At 37.7% G+C, this 20,977-nt stretch overlaps 1 protein-coding gene across 1 annotated transcript in view; it reads left to right on the top strand.

Moving 5' to 3' along the window:
* The first annotated feature begins 1,059 nt into the window (after positions 1–1,059).
* Positions 1,060–20,977, top strand: part of LOC150100650 (RNA exonuclease 4) — an 88,250-nt gene continuing 68,332 nt past the window's right edge. Inside the window, exons 1-2 of the mRNA XM_090401672.1 lie at positions 1,060–1,769; positions 15,469–15,677. Of these exons, the coding sequence (XP_090257798.1) occupies positions 1,659–1,769; positions 15,469–15,677 (320 nt within the window). The 5' untranslated portion in view covers positions 1,060–1,658. The remainder of the gene's footprint in view (positions 1,770–15,468; positions 15,678–20,977) is intronic.

Raw genomic sequence — 20,977 nt, 5'->3', positions numbered from 1 at the left:
GTTGCCGTTCTTTATATACATTTTCTATGTCTAAAAACTGACCATTGTCGACTGGATTTCTCTTTTCAATGGGGTCAAAATTATGCTGTGCATAAATAAAAAGTGGTTGTTCATGTTAAAATATTTAATTTTTCCACTTGTTTTCATTGTTATAATGATCTTATAACGCCGAGAAGTATTTGAATAGTGAAGAATATATTTCCATTGGCTAATACCAGTCGGATTGCGTGAGTATGGGATCAGGGGTGGAAGACAAGGTTAGCGAACAGTAAGAAGGGGATAAAAAAAAAAAAAAGAGAAATCATGCTTGTGTCACTGAATGTGACATATAGGGAGGTGGGAGAAGACAAAAATATTAAACTCATATGTCTAACTGTCATATTATTATTATTCGTGACACCTCCAAGGAGTCTGAAGACTCATCGCGGGAGGACACCTACTATACAACTCTCCGTCTCCACCACCAATCACCTACATCAACGCCATCTACTGCCCACAACCACCACAGCTAGTATTTTTTTGTCTGTAAATTGCGTGTGTTCTGAAGGGCTGATTTGTCTGTATGCGGGAGAAAAATCCCTGCTACCTCCTATGAGATCGGCTAACTCATCTTCGATTGAAAAAGTCCATATAAAGATTCCTCCCGTCATGACGAGAATCGAACTTAGGCCTTTTCTAATCGAAGGGCGCAACGTACCGTCGTTCTTCCAGTTGCGCTCGAAAAAAAAAAAAGCATTGCCATCCATTACCCTCCAAGGGTATTAATCACCACATCTCACCGGTCCACCCCTATTGTTGTTATTTTATATATTGTTATATATTTATATTTATTGTTATTTTAATTATTATTTGGAAGAAAGAAAATACTAGATCTGTTGGTGAACGTACTAGAACACTAAAAATTTATCAAAAGTACTAGATCTGTTGGTGAACGTACTAGAACACTAAAAATTTATAAGTACTAGATGTGGTCACCCTGCCTAGTAGTGGATATGCTCTGTTTCTTTGAATAATCGTATACTTGCACACGTGGTGAGGAAGTTGCGGAAACTGCTCACGCAAAAATGCGTCCGCTCTGGTCTCCCGTAGACTGCCATGTTAACGAATCGTCCGTTGGCAGGGAAAGAGTTCCGATTTTGAAAATGGATTTTTGGAAAAAATAAATAATGAGCGCTACTTTTTATGAGTTGTGTTGTAATTATCGAAAGGCAAGAAATTGTTTGATATGCTACGTTTCGTATTTAAAGAGGAATGACCCTGAATAACCATAGCCAAAAAAAAAAAAAGTTAGAGATAAATTTCACGCTTCATGTGGGTTATAATTATTTGAGAAGATGTATTAAACGTTAAAATCATAAAGTGTACCTTTGTGATTCTTGGTTAAATTCCATACGTTTTTAATTTTATGAATTCAGAATTAAAGAGAATTCGCTAAATTTCGATTTGTTTACGTAAAAACATATCGACATCAAGAACATCAAATTGTTTCATGTCATTCATTTTTGCCTCATTGAGACTGTGTATATTATTATTACCCAAGACCTCATCTAGTCAAAGACTCATATTTAGACCATAAAATTTCATTCCACAGTCGTATTGTTAATTAGTGAAAGAAAAGTGCATCTTTGAAATCATTACCTTAAAAATTTCTTTGAAATATGCCTAAGAAATCAAAGTGTAAGGAAAATACTTCTATAACAGTTAATACATGTGCTTCTTATCCAACGAAAAATAAGAATATTTCATCAAATTGGACTATGTTAGCATCTGTAAGTATATTTCTTAGAGGAGTGCATTTTCAATTTTATTTGAATTCTTGTTTTTATTTTAATGTAACTTATGAAATGTAGTATTTCCAAAACAAATTATTTCTAGACCAGTAAGCATTTCCTAATGGCCAAAATGAAATACTGTGGAATATGTAAATTGCAGATTTTGTGTTACATCACCTTTTATTATTATGTGACACTTCCAGGGAGTCCAAAGACTCGTCGAGGGAGAGTGTGGCAACAGCATCGAACGATTAACCCTTTCCAACTACTAACCGCGCTCAAACTTGCTTAACTTTCAACGAGCCATTAGTAGCAGAGGCTCTACCAATCGACCACCCTTGCTGGCTATTGATTCTTTGTGATCCAAAATAAAATATGCGATGATACATTATAGACGATTGAATGGAATTACTCATCAGTTTATCAAAGTGGACTGGTCTGTTTACTTTGTGCTGTTATAATGGTGAAAAAAAAAAAAGTATAAGTTAAAGATACCAAGAAATTATATACTTGGTTTAATCCTTTATCCAAGTGTAAGCAAACAAAGTTTGCACCTGAAGTATTTTCATGACTGGGACAACTCGTATATAGTAGCTAATGACTTCACATCACTTGCCTTAGTATCCCATAATGCAAGGGACATATCCTTATGGGTATGTATAATGCTGGTTATGTTCAATAGCTATGTGACTATGTCCAACCAGAAATAATAAAAATCAATAATGATGATATTAAAGTAGATCATTACATATACTTAGGACAACAGATATTAATGGAACAAAATTAAAAGGCGCACGATACTTGGGTGGAAAGCATTTGGAAAATTGCATTCAATATTCAAAAGCCAACTACTATTATGCCTGAAGAGAAATGTTTTTTAACCGGTGTATTCTTCCTATACCGACATATGACTGTGAAACATGGACACTGAATGCAAAAGAAATTCAAAAATTAAGAACAACGCAATTTAGTATAGAAAGAAGTATGCTTGGTATCACAAAAGGAATACATGGATAAGAAATCAAACCATAGTCTCTGACATAGGAAGGGTGAAACATCTGAAATGGCAATGGGCTGGGCATATTGCTCAAAGACGAGATCAACAATGGACAAAAGAAGTACTGGTTGGATTCCACAAGAGGAAAAATGACCACGATGCCAACCTAAATCAGTGGATTGATGATATCATCAGATTTGCAGGAGTGACTTGGAAAAGGAGAGCTATGGACAGAGAGTTTTGGAGTAATCTTGGAAAGGCCTTCACCCAGCAGTGGCTCAACAATGGCTGATGATGATGTATAATGCTATGCATTATGGGAAGGATCACAACCCAGACCAGTTTCGACCTTTATTGAGGTCTCATCAGTGGGAGACCTCAATTACTTCAACCTTGGTATCAATAAATGATACCAAGGTTGAAGTTTATATATAGATTAGAAACAGTTGCTGTAAGTTTTTCCGCTTGGTTATACTATAAATTAATTTTATATACTATAAATTATAAATACTATATATACTATATGTACTATTTATGAAATTTATATATACTATAAATTATTTTTATAGTATATATAAATAAATTAAAGATACCAAGAAATTGTATACTTGGTTTAATCCTTTATCCAAGTATAAGCAAACAAAGTTTGCACCTGAAGTATTTTCAGAACTGAAGTTGTTGGCTTCTATATACGAGTTGTCCCAGTCCTGAAAATACTTCAGGTGCAAACTTTGTTTGCTTATACGTGGATAAAAGATTAAACCAAATATACAATTTCTTGGTATCTTTAATTTATAGTATAATCAAGTGGAAAAACTTCCAAAAAAAAAAAAACAAGAAGTAATTTTTTACTTACAGAATTTTATTTTCTCTAATTTTTTAAATTTTATTTTTATCTATTTCTGATTTCAGCAAGTTTGTATATTAATGGCAACATTGCCGGCAAAGGTTGGTCAATTGGTAGAGCCTCTGCTACTAATGGCTCAGTTAAGTAAGTTTGAGCACGGTTAGTAATTGGAAGGGGGCCAATCGTTTGATGCTGTTGGCACACTCTCCCTCGATGAGTCTTTGGACTCCCTGGAGGTGTCAAATAATAATAATAATAATAATAATAATCTGTTTGTGATTTGTGTATGGACATGTGTACATGCATGCTATAGATACGAAAGAATATTTTTCAAGATATGTCATTCGGTATGCTGGCCTGGTTGGCCGAGTGGTTAGCGTATCCGCTCTCCAGCCAAAAGGCTGCTGGTTCGAATCCCACCATGGACATGGATTTTGTGGTTGTCTGTGAAAATACTAGTGGTGGTGGTGGGGGGTAGATGGCGTTGGTGTAGTTGTTCGTTGTAGTTGGTAGAGACAGAGAGTTGTAGAGTAGGTGCCCTCCCTTGATGAGTCTTTAGACTCCCTGGAGGTTTCATGTAATAATAGTAATAGTATTTCAGTTAGCAGAGTTTGATCTTTCACTGCTTGCCGAGAATCATCTTCATAAGTCATCTTCCACTAAAGCAAATAATACAGTAGGATTTGAAACCACAGCCTGCATGCATGGAAAGGAGATATGGTCCACTTGCAGTATTATCTGAGTATATGTGTATTGGAACATTGGTTCTGTAATATGATATATCCATCAGGCCATCCCTGTGAAAGCTGTAAAAGGATGTATATAATGCATTTTTAATGAAAGATTGCAATCTTATATGACATGTGGGTTAATAAAGCATGAGTATGATCTAACCTTATATCATGAATATAAGGTTAGATCATGTGGTTTTCCTGCAAACATGGTAATCACCCCCCCCCTTTTTTTTTTCATTAAAGTCATGGCATGCCTCCAGTAAATGGTGGTGGTGGCCTTGCATCAAATGACAAAAACACGCTGCCATCTAAAGCCATGTTTACATTGGGCTGTTTTGTGCTTTATATCACACACTAATGCAGTACTAAACATGCCCTGGCATGAACATGTTAAATAGGAGTTTAACATGTAGGCGTTTCCTACTAATTTCCTTAGGTACACTGTACAAATCCAGGACATTGTTAGTCCTAACTATACTAAGTATTTCATTACTTCATTTCTTGCTGCTTCACAACCAATATTCTCAGCAGCTTTTTTTGGGGGTGGGGAATCATCACTTAAGGGTCACCTGTCCAATCCTACCTTCTTATAGTGTGTGTGTGTATTCTGTTATTAGGTATCAATTGGATACCGAACAAATGATATACTGGCAATTTGGGACTTAGCTAACCAAAGTGCACTGGCTTAAACCACAGTAACAAAATGGTACAGAATGGTGAAATGTTATACTAGTTGAGGCATTGCCTAGTTAAACAAATTCCTCACTTATTTTGTCTGGCAAGCAGATGAACAATGAATAGTCCTGCACCTAAATTTATCCTTAGTGGAATTGAAGATAGGTGTTAACAAGGGAAGGGGGAGAAGTGATCGGGAAGCTACTGCTTCCCGATCATTATTCCACACTAAATGTGAAGATAAATTTCTTGAATGGTAAGCAGTTTCAAGATAGGGTGATGTGAGCAGATTTCAAAATGGGAAATTGGACATGGGAAATATGTCGATTTCTTGACAGAGAGCTGCATAGCAGATTAAGATGAATACCATACATAATGGTATCTGATGAATTTCTTTTCAGAACATGGGTTAGTCATTAATAACACTGTTCCAACATAAAGATGTCCATAAATTCACATGAAGAGAATACATATGCACACACTCTTGCACGCTCACACACAGACACACACACACACAGACAGACAGAGAGAGAATTAGTGTTATTGTTGATAATGATATCTTTAGATTAGTTCACAGTCCAAGAGTAGGAAATGATCACCATTCAGTTTTGAACAGGGAAAAATTTGGTATAATGTTAAGAAAAGAAAAATATGTGTTCCACAGCTTTCATAGGTGAATGCTAACTACAATATCCAAATGTTATTGGACAAAAAAAAAAAGGCAGTAAAAAAATGGGGTTCTTATTTCTTGAAAATAAGAACCAAACAACACCCATTGGCAAAATTTGAAGAAAATGTTGATTGATTCAGCAAGGGAGACATGTAGTGAAGTTGTTAAGGATAGAAAAATTCGAACTTCGTATTGGATTCAAGAAGTTTAAGGTGATAGTCCTGGAAAACAATTCGCATCCAGAGTTCTGACAAGTCAACAGGTGCTCTCAGAATAAAGCAAAAAATGTAAGAAACCTAAGCTCTTTATAAAAGTAGCTAAACAGAAGTCAGTGGAAGATTTTTTTTTAATAATATGCGAGATAAATATCACTGAAGATGCAAAGATGTTTTGCTGGCTGTTAAAAAATTTAAATTGGGAAGAATACTGTGAACGAAATCAGAGATAAAAGGTGGCCTAAAACTTAAAGAGAGAGATATTCTGGATATTTCGAGTAATTACTCTTCTTTTTCTTCTTGCTTTAAGGTTCAGCTTGTTGCATCTCCAGTACTTCAATGCAAGGAGTAATTACTTTGAAAGATATTTAATTGAGATATTTGAGGCAGAAAAAGCTATTTGAAATCCAAAATGTAAAAAGGCAGCTAGAGTAGGTAATATTCTACCATAAATATTCACATGTGAAGGCATAAAAGTTTGAATCCAGATGGCTGGAGTAGAACTCTCCTTGTACCTAGTACCTATTATAAAAAGTGAAATAAAACTGAAATGTGAGAATTATGAAAATTAGATGATTTTCTCTGCTGAGGATTCATGATTTCTTGACTATTTAAGACAAATAGTCAAGAAATCATGGCAATAAAGACCATGGATCTGTATTTAAATTTTTTGGATCCCGAAATGGCATGCAATGGAAAAGCTTTTAAAGCACTATATAGGGCATAAGTGAGACATTATACTCTGTATGCCACTGTTTCTGTATATAGAATATACAGCAACAGCTTATACTTAACTTGTAAGTTAGCAATTAGAAGTGAAGGAGACAGCAATGCTATCTTCACTGCTATCTCTCCTGTAATGACACCATTATGATGGAAAGTGGCATTAAATCTGATGTCAAATTACAGATACGAATCTCAGCTCTTTTCTTTATGGGATAATCTTAAGTAAATCCAATACAGGATTCTTTAATTAAAGTGAATTGAATGATCTGTAATTCACCTTGAATTAGCAATTAAAAGATGTAAACTATGAAAAAAAAAGGCAGTAATGGAAAACATTAACTGCATTCAGAATGGAGAATCTATAGAACATGCAGAGTATTCAACCATTTAGGCACAAAGTTTAGTGAACGTGACATACTTAATTTAGAAATAGATAATAAAATAAGCAAAACTGATAGAACAGGTAATCAAAGCCAAAGACCACAAATATGAAATTTCTGAGAAAAATTAGGAAACAAATAGTTACAGAATCATATTAAAAAAAGAAGGTATATGAGAAAAGAACTTAATGTTGTTAGCATTCAAGAGTATGTGAGCATAGGTAATCTAAGGTGGTGAGGTAACCTAAATGAACACACACAGGAATGCTTAAGACCCAGCCATAGGCCTGATTCATCAACTATGCCGGTCCCAAGCCTGGATAAAATTTGGTAGGATTGAGATAGTGCCTCCCCGTACAAGGGGCCTCATGGCCATTGTATCATCATACGAATAAAAATAAATAAATGAATTGGGAGTTTGATAGCAGGAAAAAATCCCAGAGGAAGACCTAGATGGATTGATGTAATTAGTAGTACTTTAGAAGGCTGAAAATAGGATTATATATTAGGTCCTGACAAATAATAGATTAATTTAGAATATTATTGATAGGAAGTTAGTGATGATGCAAACTTAATTATGTAGTACCAACACAGGATGATGATAATATATTAAGGAGAAAGAAGGAACCTCTTGATATGTTTGCTGAACAGCTGAAACTCATAGTTCTTGGGGGAAAACAGTGTGATGGAAACTGTTCTAAGGAACCAAGGTAGATGGAATGAATGAGCTAGATGAGAAGTTGAGTTCCATATAAACAACTGAGTTTACTAGCATCTTTACTAGCAGTTTGTGTTTTTTACATGCTTAGTGGAGGAATGATAGTTTGATGTAGAAATGCCTATAGTATAAAGACACAATGCAGAAAAAGTATATGTGACTGAAGTGAATATAAGAAAGGAGTAATTTGATAAGTTAAATTCATATTCTTGATCACAATTTAATCGGTAGGCCTTCAGCATGGAAGAAGTTGGCTGTTAGCGATCTTCATTCTTCTTGAGAGAACTGAAGTAAGAACAACTGTAACTTCCAAGTTCCTGAAGAAGATGAACTTGCTGCTTGAGTAAATAGACTGCAGATATCAGAATAAATTATTAACATTAGACGTCTATGGAGGCAAAGACTCGTCAGACTCATTCACAGGTTTCTGCACTCCACACTCTCAGGTAATCTATTCCACCTGCTGTCCATTCTCCATACAAAGAACCTGCTTCTCACTCCCTTGTTCATGCCTGTCTTATACAGATTCCAGAGATGGCCTCTTGTTTTACCTCTGTCTTTGCCCATTCTATGCAAAATATCCTCCACATTAATCTGGTAAAACCTTGCCAACTTATATTCATATCCTCTCTCCTATTTGCAAGGCTCCATAAATGGCATTATTTACAAATTCAAACCACTGTAATACATATCTGGCTTAATCACACCTTTATGCAATGGAACTATAGTCAAAAATTCGTATACCTGAGAATTCGTAAAGTGGGAACCTGCCCATTTTAGGATCAGAAGTACTGCTTCACCTCAGTTGATCCATTGATTTTGTGTGTTTCGATTTTTGAAGTAAACACTTTGTGTTACTGTTAATCAAATAATTCATTTGATGAAATGTTTATCTTGAGGATGCTCTAGACATCAGTATGGTGTTGAGCTTCTGTTGATCTTGCTGAGCAGGGAAAGATGATTATGTCCAGTTCTTTAATATCATTATTACATCTCCATGGAGATGTAATAATGATATGCTTGTTTTGGTATACCTGCCAGTATCTTTAACTGGATAGTCACCTTTCTCTCTGGTTCATTTGCTGTGTGTTATGGTGGACAGCAGTCTCTCTTCATACTTTGCTACCAATGCAGGAGTGTCTCAGGGTTACTTTATATCACCTACTCTCTTTCTCTTATACATAAATGACCTACTCTCAATCACTACAAATCCTATTCGTAGCTTTGCTGATGATAGCGCTATCCATTCATCCTACTCAGTTTTTTCTTTGGGTGCTGTAACAATAGTGCCATCTGGATGGGAGAGAGAGAGAGAGGTAGAAGCACAGGTGAGCAGTAGTTGTATTCTGTTTGGACAAGAGGCAAGTTTTCTGTTGTTGGTCTTTATGAAATTGGATTTGGATTTGCTGATGTTTTATATTTATTTATTACTTCTGCATAGGTTGAGTATGAAGCTGGGGTTCTTGATGCAAGCCTCTTATGATAAACTGAGTTTTTATCTCCGACTGCTTTCATACATCTTCTGTTGAACCAGGGCTTGGAAAAATGGAGGGGACTTTTGGATGAATGAGGGATGAATGAATGCCTTCATATCAGTGTGGATGATTTCTGTGACTTGCTGTGTGCTGGCATCTAGGTCAGAACAGTGGAAGCAGTAGTCATGGCATCGAAGAGAAGAATATTAGTTTTGGTGGTCATCCCAATTTAATCGGTAGGCCTTCAGCATGGAAGAAGTTGGCTGTTAACCAACTTCTTCCAATAAACATCCGATCCAGATGGCACTATTGTTACAGCACCCAAAGAAAAAGCTGAGTAGGATGAATGGATAGTACTATCATCAGCAAAGCTATGAATAGGATTAGTAGTGATTGAGAGTAGGTCATTTATGTATAAGAGAAAGAGGGTAGGTGATAAAAAGTAACCCTGAGGCACTCCTGCATTGGTGGCAAAGCTTGAAGAGAGACTGCTGTCCACCATAACACACAGCAAACAAACCAGAGAAAGGTGGCTATCCAGTTACAGATACTGGCAGGTATACCAAAACAAGCATATCATTATGCTTGCTTTAGGAAACTCGACGCCATTATCCTGAACTTTCCGACGGAAAACGGTAAATCCTTAAAAGAAGACGTCGGCAAACTAGCAGAGAATGCAATTTCGATCCCAGAAATATCTTTGAATGCCATCGTATTGGACTCATAAACAAAAGAAAGGACAAAACGAACTTTCCACGTCTCGTGAAAGTGACCTGCGACTCAGCAATAAACACATCCAAATTTATAACAGCGATAAACAATAAGCTAAAGGATACTTGCACCCAGTCCCCATACGTGCTCGACCTGATTTAATCTTTGCCCAGAGAGAACAAAGATCACAACTAGAAGAAAAACACCAAAATGGAGACAACAGTTGGATAATAGACTACAAACAAACCAAACTAAGTTCAAAAATCAAGTGACACCACCAAGGACACCAGTATGCAGGCACTGCATAGAAAACTTGCAAGACCCTTGGGGTCAAATCCATGCCTCACAGAACCTTGCATATCCACTTCACCAATTCTGTGGCCTCAACTCCAACCTTAATAGCATCCACTACCATCTGCAGTCCACCAAACCCCACCTACTCTTTTTAACAGAAACCCAAATCTCACCTTCCCCCAGCACTATTCATCTCAACCTTCCTAACTATACACTATTTAACTCTTTTTGACTCAAGGGTGGCGTCGTGCATATATCTGCTCTGCCAGAGAGCAACTAACTTAGAATCGCCCAACTTCGACCTTCTTTGGCTGAAGATATCCCTCCCCCACTCAGTCAAATTCATCTGCTGTCTCTATCGCTCTCCTAATACCACCAATCACTCTGAGCTCTTTTATTTCCTCTCCTTAAAAGTTGATTTTCTCCAGTCCCACTCTCCCAACAGTGAAATCATCCTCCTGGGTGATTTCAATGTCCATAACACCAATTGACTAATGACCATACACAAATTGTTCAAAAACCGACCAGAATACCAGATAACCTGAACCACTCCCCAAATACCCTAGATCTCTTCCTTACTAATGATCCCTCCAAATATGCAGTGAATGTAGTGAGCCCCCTGGGTAATTCTGACCACAACTTAGTGCTCATCCCCCCCCCCTCCTCCCATGCAACAACACTTACACAGTCACTCCCACACAAGAGTAGTTTGGCATTATAACACTGCCAGATGGCAGACAGTCTCCAAAACTACTATGCTTCATTCCCATGGTTGGACTATTGTTTCCAGTCTTCAACTCCAAACATATGCACTGAATGTATCACCAAAGTAATCCTCACTGGCATGAAAACATATATTCCCCACATTACTCAGAACTGTCGTCCCCTATCTAAACCCTGGTTCTCCAAAAAATGTGCCAAGGCTGTACAAACGAAAAATCAGATATACCACAACTGGCTCAAATCAAGAACCCCATCCTCATTCAAAGCCTATACTGAAGCCTGAAGCAGATGCAAGAAAATTATCAATACTTCTAAAACAGAATTTGAATGGGCAAAAAGCAAGAGGCTTGCAGCCTGTCCAAATGGCAGCCATGCCTTTTGGTCTCTTGCCAACGCAATTGGCCGTTTAACTTTTGCCCTACACTATTCCCACCTCTATCATACCCAGATGGCTCAATTGCAACATCACCCACAGAAAAAGCTAACCTCCTGGCTTCACACTTTGTCTCCAATGCACACATAACTGACGATGGCAAATGCCCTCCAGTCATTCCAACTGCCCAACATACAATGCCCCCTGTATCCTTTTGCCAAAAAGATATCACAAACCTGTTGTCTAAATTAGACACAAAAAAGTCTCCTGGCCCTGATGGCATTCCTCCAATTATCCTGAAGGTCTGTGCACCAGAATTGACTCCTATCCTATGCCATCTGTACACTTCCTTACTCCACTGGTATATATCCCAAAGCCTGGAAACTGGCCTATATTCAACCCATTCCAAAAAAGGGTGACAAATTACTGCCATCTAACTACTGCCCTATCTCACTCACTTCAGTCCTATCTAAAGTAATGGAGAAAATCATCAACTCTCAACTCCTAATCTACCTTGAAGGTACCCGGCTATTAAGCGACCACCAGTACAGATTCTGTCAAAGCCGTCCAACAGGAGATCTACTCTCATACATCACTGGACAAACGCCATGGAGAAATTCGGTGAATCCTAAGTAGTTGCACTTGATATCTCTAAAGCCTTTAACCAAGTCTTGCACAAAGGCTTACTAAGCAAACTCACATCATTTGGATTGCCTCAGGACTTCTGCAGATGGATTGCCAGCTTCCTGTCTGGATGCACACTATGTGTGATGGTAGGCAGCTCCCTATCCTCTCACCATCCAACTAATGCTGGAGTCCCACAAGGTTCAGTTCTCTCACCGACCCTCTTCCTTCTATATATCAATGACCTACTTCAGTTGACCTCTAACCGAATACACAGTTTTGCAGATGATAGCACATTACATTCCTCCCTTTCTTTTGACAAACCCTACTCACTTCAACCCACAGAACATTAACCACCACTGCCCTCAATTCCAACCTCCAAGCCATCCGCCAATGGGACTCAGATAACCTCATCAACTTCAACGCTAGTAAAACTCGGTTCTGTCTTATTTCTCACAAAAAAGAACCATTTCCCCCCCAGCATGGTTTTTGATAACACTCAAATTCCCAGACAAGATGAAATTTCTCTTCTTGGAATTACCCTGACATCAAGCCTCTCCTGGCATAAACACATCACCAACCATTGCATCCTCAGCTTCCAAAAAACTGGGTTTTCTCTTTCGCTCAAGATGCTACTTCACCTATAAACAGCTGTTAACATTATACAAGTCACAACTCCATCCTGCTATTGAATACTGCTCTCACATCTGGAGTGGGGCTCCTAAAAGCTGCTCCCTTAAAATGCTTGACTCAATACAGAGGAAAACAATTAGACTAATAAATGACCCATCTCTCACCAACTAGCTCCCCTCACTTTCACATAGACGCTTGGTTTCTGCAATCTGTATATTCTATAAATATTTCCATGGGAAATGTTCATCTGAAACGACATCAATGATCCCCCCACTCTGTACTAAGCCCATTGGAACACATACAGCTGCCGCCCAACATCCTTTCAACCCTGAAACTTTTCAGGGTTGAAAGGATGTAAAGGATTTTCAGGGTGTACTGTCCTTTCATCAGTACACCCTGAAACTCACAGAACAAGTTTCTTTTCCTCCTCGTTCATCCCTGCTACTGCGGTACCTTACATCAGGAGAAAGACTGTGGAACAGTCTTCCCCCTGATGTATTTCCCAAGGAATACAACATACAGGCATTTAAGTCAAATGTAAACAAGTTTCTCCTTTCCCAACCCATCACCCATATACGGTACTAGCGTACTAAACCTATAGTACGTTAGTACAGTATATGGGTTGACCAGCCAACCTCTCGTATATGGGCCCAACATTAAAAATAAAAAAATCCACTTGGTATCTTTTTAGTGCCAAAGAACATGAGGAGGGGCATTCTGTGAGACTAGACACTTGCACAAGATTTTAGTCTGAGTTGGCAAAAGGAGAGGTAATCTCAGCAATGTATCTGGAAGGAGAACTAGTTTAAAAAAAAAACGATTATTTGGAAAGTGAATTAGATCATTGCTTATAGTAAAAACTTCTGCATCACATCTGGCTTGATCAGTAGTGTTGGAGAAAGGGAGCCAGTTGGAGTTGTAGACATTCATATCATCTAGGAGGATGACTTCACTGTTTGGGTAGCTTGATTAAAGATTGGTTGGGCTTGGAGAGGAAGGTGAAGAGATCCAAATGGTTTTCAGAGTTTGGAGACCAGTAAATGCAACAGATGAATGTAGCTGATTAACTTGAGGTAATATCCTATTTGATCCCATAACTATATTTGCATCAAGATTCTGTAATATTCCTATCACCTCTAGCATATCTACTCCTATTTTCATATCAGTCACTGTTACATCTGATACTGCAGTATCTCCACCTGAATGATACATTATTGAAAAGTGATCACTCAGTAATTCAACTATTTTGTCTTCTTCTGTCATCTTCCTGCCATCAGTTCATCACATTTATCCTTCCATAGTCATTCTCCTTTTTGCTTTGAAACAACAAAAGAATTCCTTGATATTTCCTTTGGAGCACTTGGCTAATTTCCTCTCATACTCTGATTTTGCCTTCCTTTCTTCCTTCCTTCAATGCTAATAGTTCTTCTTTCATTCTTTTTACTACTCATGACTGTACTAATCTATAAATTTCCTCCATAACTGTTTTTTTGCAGTGCCTACTTAATTATGTTTCTCACCCCTTTAATTCTGCCTTCATTTATCCTCTAATTCCACTGCTAGCATTCCCACCCCTAAACCTCTTCTACCTTCCATCACATGCGTTAAGTAATTATTACTGAGTAGCTGCATAAATTTCTTCTGCCCATTTATCTTTTCCTCCTTCCATTCTGTCTCCTAGTTGAAGTACTCCCTATAATAACTTCTTACTCTGTACTCATTGAGCTTATTTGCCAATGCTTACCATCCCTATTTTCCTATGCATGATCTGGCTTTTAGCAGCAACTGACTATATATTTTATCTTGGCATCTATCTCACACCAGATAGCCTCAGATGTATTGCCTTCTGCTTTTCTAACCTCCTGCTGTGTTTGGCTGCATCTCATCTGTTATCACTAATGCCCCTTTCCTCATCGTTTTCTCTCTATTCTTTCTGAAAATACTATATTCTTTACATCTTTTCTCAATAACTATATCATTTTCTGTCAGTTATCTCACTAGTGATAACTTTTGGCTAAGTCGAACTGACCAATTTCAGATGGTTCTGGCATTAGCATATATAAAGTGTGCACACTATCCTTACTTTGTATTGATTATCCTATTCTGATTTTGTTTCTTACCTGAAGAACAATATTCAGCATTTTTTGATCATTCTCAAACTCACCCACCAACCTCAGTGATGTACCCTCTCCCATTTAGTTTCCTTGATTTTGCATTTCCAATCTCACATTCAGCAACTTTTCCTTGGAGTTTAGCTGTCTAAGAGTGATTATGTCTGGATCAGTGTCAGCAACTTGACGCAATGATTTGAAGTCAGTTGGAAGTAATTGTCCATAATAGTCTAGTGACATCACTTGACAGTGATGTCACTGGCTTTAAACTTTTGAACCAATCATAGAGGCTGCTCTTCTTCACAGCATTCTTGGCTTTCATTTTGCACATGTTTTGAGCTGCTTAAATTATAGCATAAGAGTGATTCATTTATAATTTTGTATGCAGGAACAAGCTCTTTAATTTAATATACAGAACAGATAAAAATGATTTATGATGACAATAAAACATCGAAATGAGATATAATGTAAATTTTGGGTTGCCCTTGTAATATCATCATCATTAAATTTATGATATATGCTTTCAAGGGTGTACAGGATACTTTGATATTACCACATGATTAAGATTACAGTATTATTAACTCCCTCATTGTAATAAAACAAAGAAATTTTTGGTTCACCTGTGGCAAATTGTATACTATAAGTAGCCAACTTAACAGGCTTTGCTGTATATAAATGTTTGCATATTTTAAGCGCAATTATAGGCAAGTGTTTTTGTCAAAAACAGTTTATTTCTTTTCCACTTAGAAAAACTTAACTTTAAGACTTCTACCTTGCATTTTTCTTATAGGCATTAAAATTAGAAGAGCTAAAGAAAGAAAAGAGAAGTAAATTGCCAAATCATACTAAAATATCAAAAATAAGTAATTGTGATGGGTATGAGAATAATAATAAGCAAATATTAAACAAACAGAAAATAGACAGTGTTCCAAATAATTCTGCTAAAAGATCATTAGCAATCAAGGCAGTAAAGAATTTTAAAGTGCAGGAAAATAGCAGGTAAGTCTTGATTTATTTCATGTTTTATACAGGTTTAACTCTAAACTTAATGCTTAAATTTCATATAAACGAGTATGAAATACAACCTAGCATGGATGCCTGTACATTGATTATCACTTATGATATATATTCAGTAGAAAAACAGATGAATAAAGCTAACAATTACCTGACAAAATTTATTTAGCTGATTAGATTAATAAGCCAATATTCACCTTGGTCGCCAAGGCATCTTCATGGGCCCAAAGAAATATATTGAGCACATACACACAGGCTCACTAGTAGGAAGGCAAACACAGACTGATTGTAAAAGGTGGCTGCTTACAGTCCTAACTGGCACCCTCTATGGCTATAGTGATGGACACTTGCTGAAGGTCTCAAAATGATGGTCTCCCAGATTTTTGGCAATGTAATGTAACCAAATTTCATCATGTTGGAGGTGTAATGGAGTATTAATAGCACTGGGAAAGGATTAGAAACGATTTTAATTCTTCCAGTAATTATCTCAGTCACTAAGACATCATTTAAATTCCGTTGATTTCTGAGTGCAGCTGCAGATTCCAACAACAATTTTTCTTTTCTAAATTTATTGTGATGGAGCATGGTGTTTTTTTTATTTTTATTTTCCCAGAAGATCCTATGGATAATATCCAGTGCATAGTCCGTAAGACCAGATTCACCATAATTGTGACTGCAGATGTATTTTTTGTGTTCATTTATGCTGATTATGGCTGATCAACCTGGCTGTATTAATATACTCCAGGAACTGATAGAGAGGGGAGAGCTAATCTTTAGTGGAATAGATCAGGGTAGCATGTTTTAGGTGGAACTTAAAAGCTGTGCAGAAGTTGTATTTTTTTAAGGATCTGGCTATTTTTCAGATGTATGCCAGATGTGGGGAATGGTGATGGCATTCATAAAATCCTTCTGAAGAGATGGTCATGGATTGGGACATGGGGTTGATTATTTTTTTAAATCCTGTAGCCATTGGATAGGAAGATGGTGTGTATATATAGTTGAGTTCTGTTGTAAGAGAGGGTCCACTTTAATAAAGATTATAAGCTCTGTTGGTTAGAGTTTGAATGATACCATATTGTTGAGAGAGGAGAAGGAAAGTCTGTTTGTGTATGTTAGTTTCTACTCCTGAAAGATGTTTCAGTGACTGAAATGAAATATTGGAAGAATTAAAATAGTTTCTAATCCTTTCCCAGTCCTGTTAATATTCCATTAAACGTCCAACATGATGTTGTAGTGGATTCCAGAAACATAAGCCTCACTCCTATACAGGAGTATAGGAGTGAGGCTTTTTTTCATTGGATCTGGTTATCTGTATCCATTCCATGGTTTTCCATTCTGAAATGACTAGTGTATATGACATATTTTCTGTGTTCTTCTGGACAGATATTGGTGGTTCTTCCAATTTTTCTGAAGTATATAAGCTTGCAGGAGCAAGGGATACTGTAGATCCCAGGATGGTCCAGATGGTGGAGAGGATCTTTAGGCGAGCAGATGAGGGTAACTAATTTTTGGTTAGGTCTGAATGAGGTTTGTATGGTATACATTTTAAGAATGTGTGCAATTTTTTCTGAGGTGCCCCAGATGTAAGGGAAAGGCAGTAGATTTTTTGTGTTTTGGATTTTGGAGGATAGGGTTAGGTTGAGAAGATGGGCAGATAGAGCTCTGTTGATTTTGTTAAGTGGAAATCCATTGGCTTCAGTACTATTATTCTTTCTAAATTCAAGTAGATGTTGGCATACAGAGCTCACAAGAATATAGAAAGTAAATGTCATAAAAGCAGAAAAATTTTCTAGAGTCTGCTGATAAAGTTTATTATTATTACCCAAGAACCCATGGAGTCAAAGACTCATCTGGGAGGTCCTTATATCATACACACGGCTCATCATACTGTGCTTTAAACAAACTCAAATTCTCTGCAGACACCACACGTTCAGGCAAGGCATTCCAATCATTCACAACTCTGCATGAAAAAAACCTACTTCTCACTCCCCTATTCATACCCTCTTTATACAATTTCCAGGGATTACCTCTGGTTCTCCCCTGATCTCAAACTGTTTTCTGTAGAACCTCTCCAGCAATGATCCTATAACAACACCTTACTAACTTGTAGGTCTCTATCATATCTCCGCTCTTCCTCCTGTCCACCAGACTCTGCAAATTGCATCTTCTCAATCTTTCCGTATATTTGACATTCCAGAGATTAAAAACTACCTTAGTCAGTCGCCTCTGGACCCTTTCCAACATCTCTTCATCCTTCTGAAAATCAGGTGACCAAATCTGAGCACAATAGTCCATGTGTGGCCTAATCAAAGCCTTCTACAATGGAACAAGAATCTCCCTACATCTACAAGTCAGTGTCCCAGAAGCCTTTGTGTTGTCTTCACAATTTTGGCAATGTATCCCCTAAATTTCAGATCCTTATCCACTATTACCCCAAGATCTCTTATTTCATCCGCCTCCAACAATATATTCTCACCAAGCATAAATTCTGCATCCCATCTTTGTTTTCCAAATTTTAAAATCTTACATTTTGCAACATTGAACTCACATCCCCATTCCCATGCCCAATCACTCAATTTATTCAAGTCTTCTTGTAAGGCCACAACATCTCTACTCTTCATGGTTCGTCCCAACTTTGCATCATCTGCAAACAACTGAATATCTCCATCCAAATCTTCTCCAATATCATTAATATACAAGTTAAACAGTAATGGCCCTAAAACAGACCCCTGAGGCACACCACTAGTGACTTTCCTTTTCCTGGATATCGCTTCCCCATACAGAACTTGTTGATACCTATCGGATAGCCAGTCTCCAATCCAATGCACTAATCTAATATCCAATCCCATCCGCTCTAGTTTGACTATCAACTTATCATGCGGTAATCCATCAAAAGACTTTGGGAAATGTAGGTATATTACTGTGTCTCCTTCTTCTCTGTCCAAGGAAGCAGTCACTTTATTGTAATAAGTAAGTAGATTACTAAAACATGACCTCCCTTTAGTAAATCCATGCTGTCCATTAAAGATAATACCATTGTTGTCAATCCAATTCTGGATCTTAGTTCTCACAAGCTTCTCCAACAACTTAATCACAACACCTGACACACAGATAGGCCTATAGTTTGATGCTTGAGTTTGATCACCTCCTTTATGAAGTGGCACAATCTTGCCCACCTTCCACTCCTTAGGAACTTGACCAAGTGCAAGACTCGTATTAAAAAAATATCAAGTGCGACAGCCATATTAACATCAAGTTTTCTCAATTCCCATACGCCTCTTGCTCACTTACAGTCAGTCTCTCCTCCTCCATCATCAACTGCTCTCAATCTCTCCATGAAGTCACATTCACAAGATTGAAAGACCTTTATGAACTGCTCATTAAGTATCTCCACTATATCTTCTGCAACAGCTGTCTTTATACCATTTTCTACAATCAGTGTCATCCTTCCATAATCGCTCTTTCTTTTGTTGGCTGCATATTGAAAGAAATCCTTAGGATTCTTTTTGGCTCCATTAGCTAACTGCTGTTCGTACCTCACTTTTGCTACCGTTACCAACCAAGTTGCCTTGCTTAATCTTTGTAATCCTCATGGAATTGGTTATTTCCACTTCTCTTATGCTACCTCCATAATGCCCTTCTTCTATTGCATGCTTAATCTCTTTATTCATTCATTTCACACTTACCTTATTTAACCTTCTCACCCTTGGAATACATTCAGACATTGCATCTACTAGATTGTTTTTGAAAATCCCCCAAGCTGCATTGATCTCTTTTCCAGCTAATTCCTCATTCCATGCTATACCCACAAGCTGTTTCCTTAGCTCTTCATAATCATCCCCCCCTTGTAGTTCCACATATACCCTTTTCTCACAGACGTCCTCACACTGCTGGCAACCACCCAGGTAATCACCTCATGGTCATACTCGCCAATTGGTGGGTGATTTGGTACCTCGTTTATAATTACATAATGTGATGAGATGACCAAATCAAGACCCTCAATCCTTGCGTGCCCTCTGTTACATACTGTCTGAGGTAGTTATCCCTCAAGAATTTTCTTTATTTCCAGTTGCTATCTCATCATTCCAGTCTATATTGCCATAATTAAAATCGTCTATAATGATCACTCTTTTCTTCTTTGCTTGGGTAATTTGATTATACAGTTCATTATCACCACCATCCACATTACCTGGTCTATAACAACATCCAACCAAGTATTTCATTGACATTCACCTCTATCTCACGCCATACTGCCTCAAAACCACTGGCACTATTTCCCCCTTGCATCTCTTCTTTGTATAGACATAAATCTTTCTCTATCATCAATAGCACTCCCCCCCTCCCTTTTTACCCTTCCATCTCTATTCCTGCCAGGATGTCGTCCTCATCCAACCATATCTCACTTATTCCAACAATTTTTGGGTGAACAGACTCAATTAGTGCAACCATTTCATCTGGCTTGTTTCTTACACTTCTAGCATTTGTATGCAAACACAACAGCTCATTCCTGGATCTACAGCTTGTTACACTGATAAGACTCATTCGATGTGATCTCTCTATGTTCAGCTGGGACCATTTCCCTTTCTGCTTATTCATTTTAGAACCCTCTTCAATTTCAACTGTTTCATCTTGATCCCAGGTCATCACATTCTTTTCCTGTTTACACATGCTTTCACATCCTCTTGGAGCATCCACCTTTCTCACACTGTGTACCCATCCACCCTGAGCCTCCCCATTTCCCTGTTCCTCTTGCACACCCATTCTCTCATTTTCCATACTCATGCCACTCACTTCCTCATTCCTAAGCACCTCTTCAGTCTCTCCTGTCTTACTCTACCGCTCTTTCACATCACTTCCGACCTGATCTGACTCATTCTCTGTACTCACTTCTCTACTTTTCATCAGCAGTCTCTCCAAGCGACTCACACCATAACCACCCAAATGCAGTCCATTTCTCTTATATAGTTCACTTCGTCCTTCAAACTCATTCCACACATTAACAAACTACTCCTTTCTCCTCACACATTTCAGCTAACATATCGTTCATAATCCTTGCTCTCCACCTCATCTCACCACTGTCATACCTAGGCAACATGCTTACCACCCTTCCTATCACACTATTTTCTTTTATCCATCTAAGCAGCCTCCTGATATCCATTCTGATATGCTCTTTGTCCTCTGTCAAGTCATTCATACCTATTAAAACCATCAACTCCTTTGCTCGCTCCCTCCTCATATCTAATGCCTCAATCACTCTACTCATTTTTAGAAATGGAAAAAATGAG

The sequence above is a fragment of the Typopeltis vanoorti genome, chromosome 12 (assembly GCF_054136105.1).
Source record: "Typopeltis vanoorti isolate ZY-2024b chromosome 12, IOZ_Tvanoo_1.0, whole genome shotgun sequence".
Lineage (NCBI taxonomy): Eukaryota > Metazoa > Arthropoda > Arachnida > Uropygi > Thelyphonidae > Typopeltis > Typopeltis vanoorti.
Note: the sequence above shows the minus strand (reverse complement) of the source record. Positions and strands in the feature narration are given on the sequence as shown.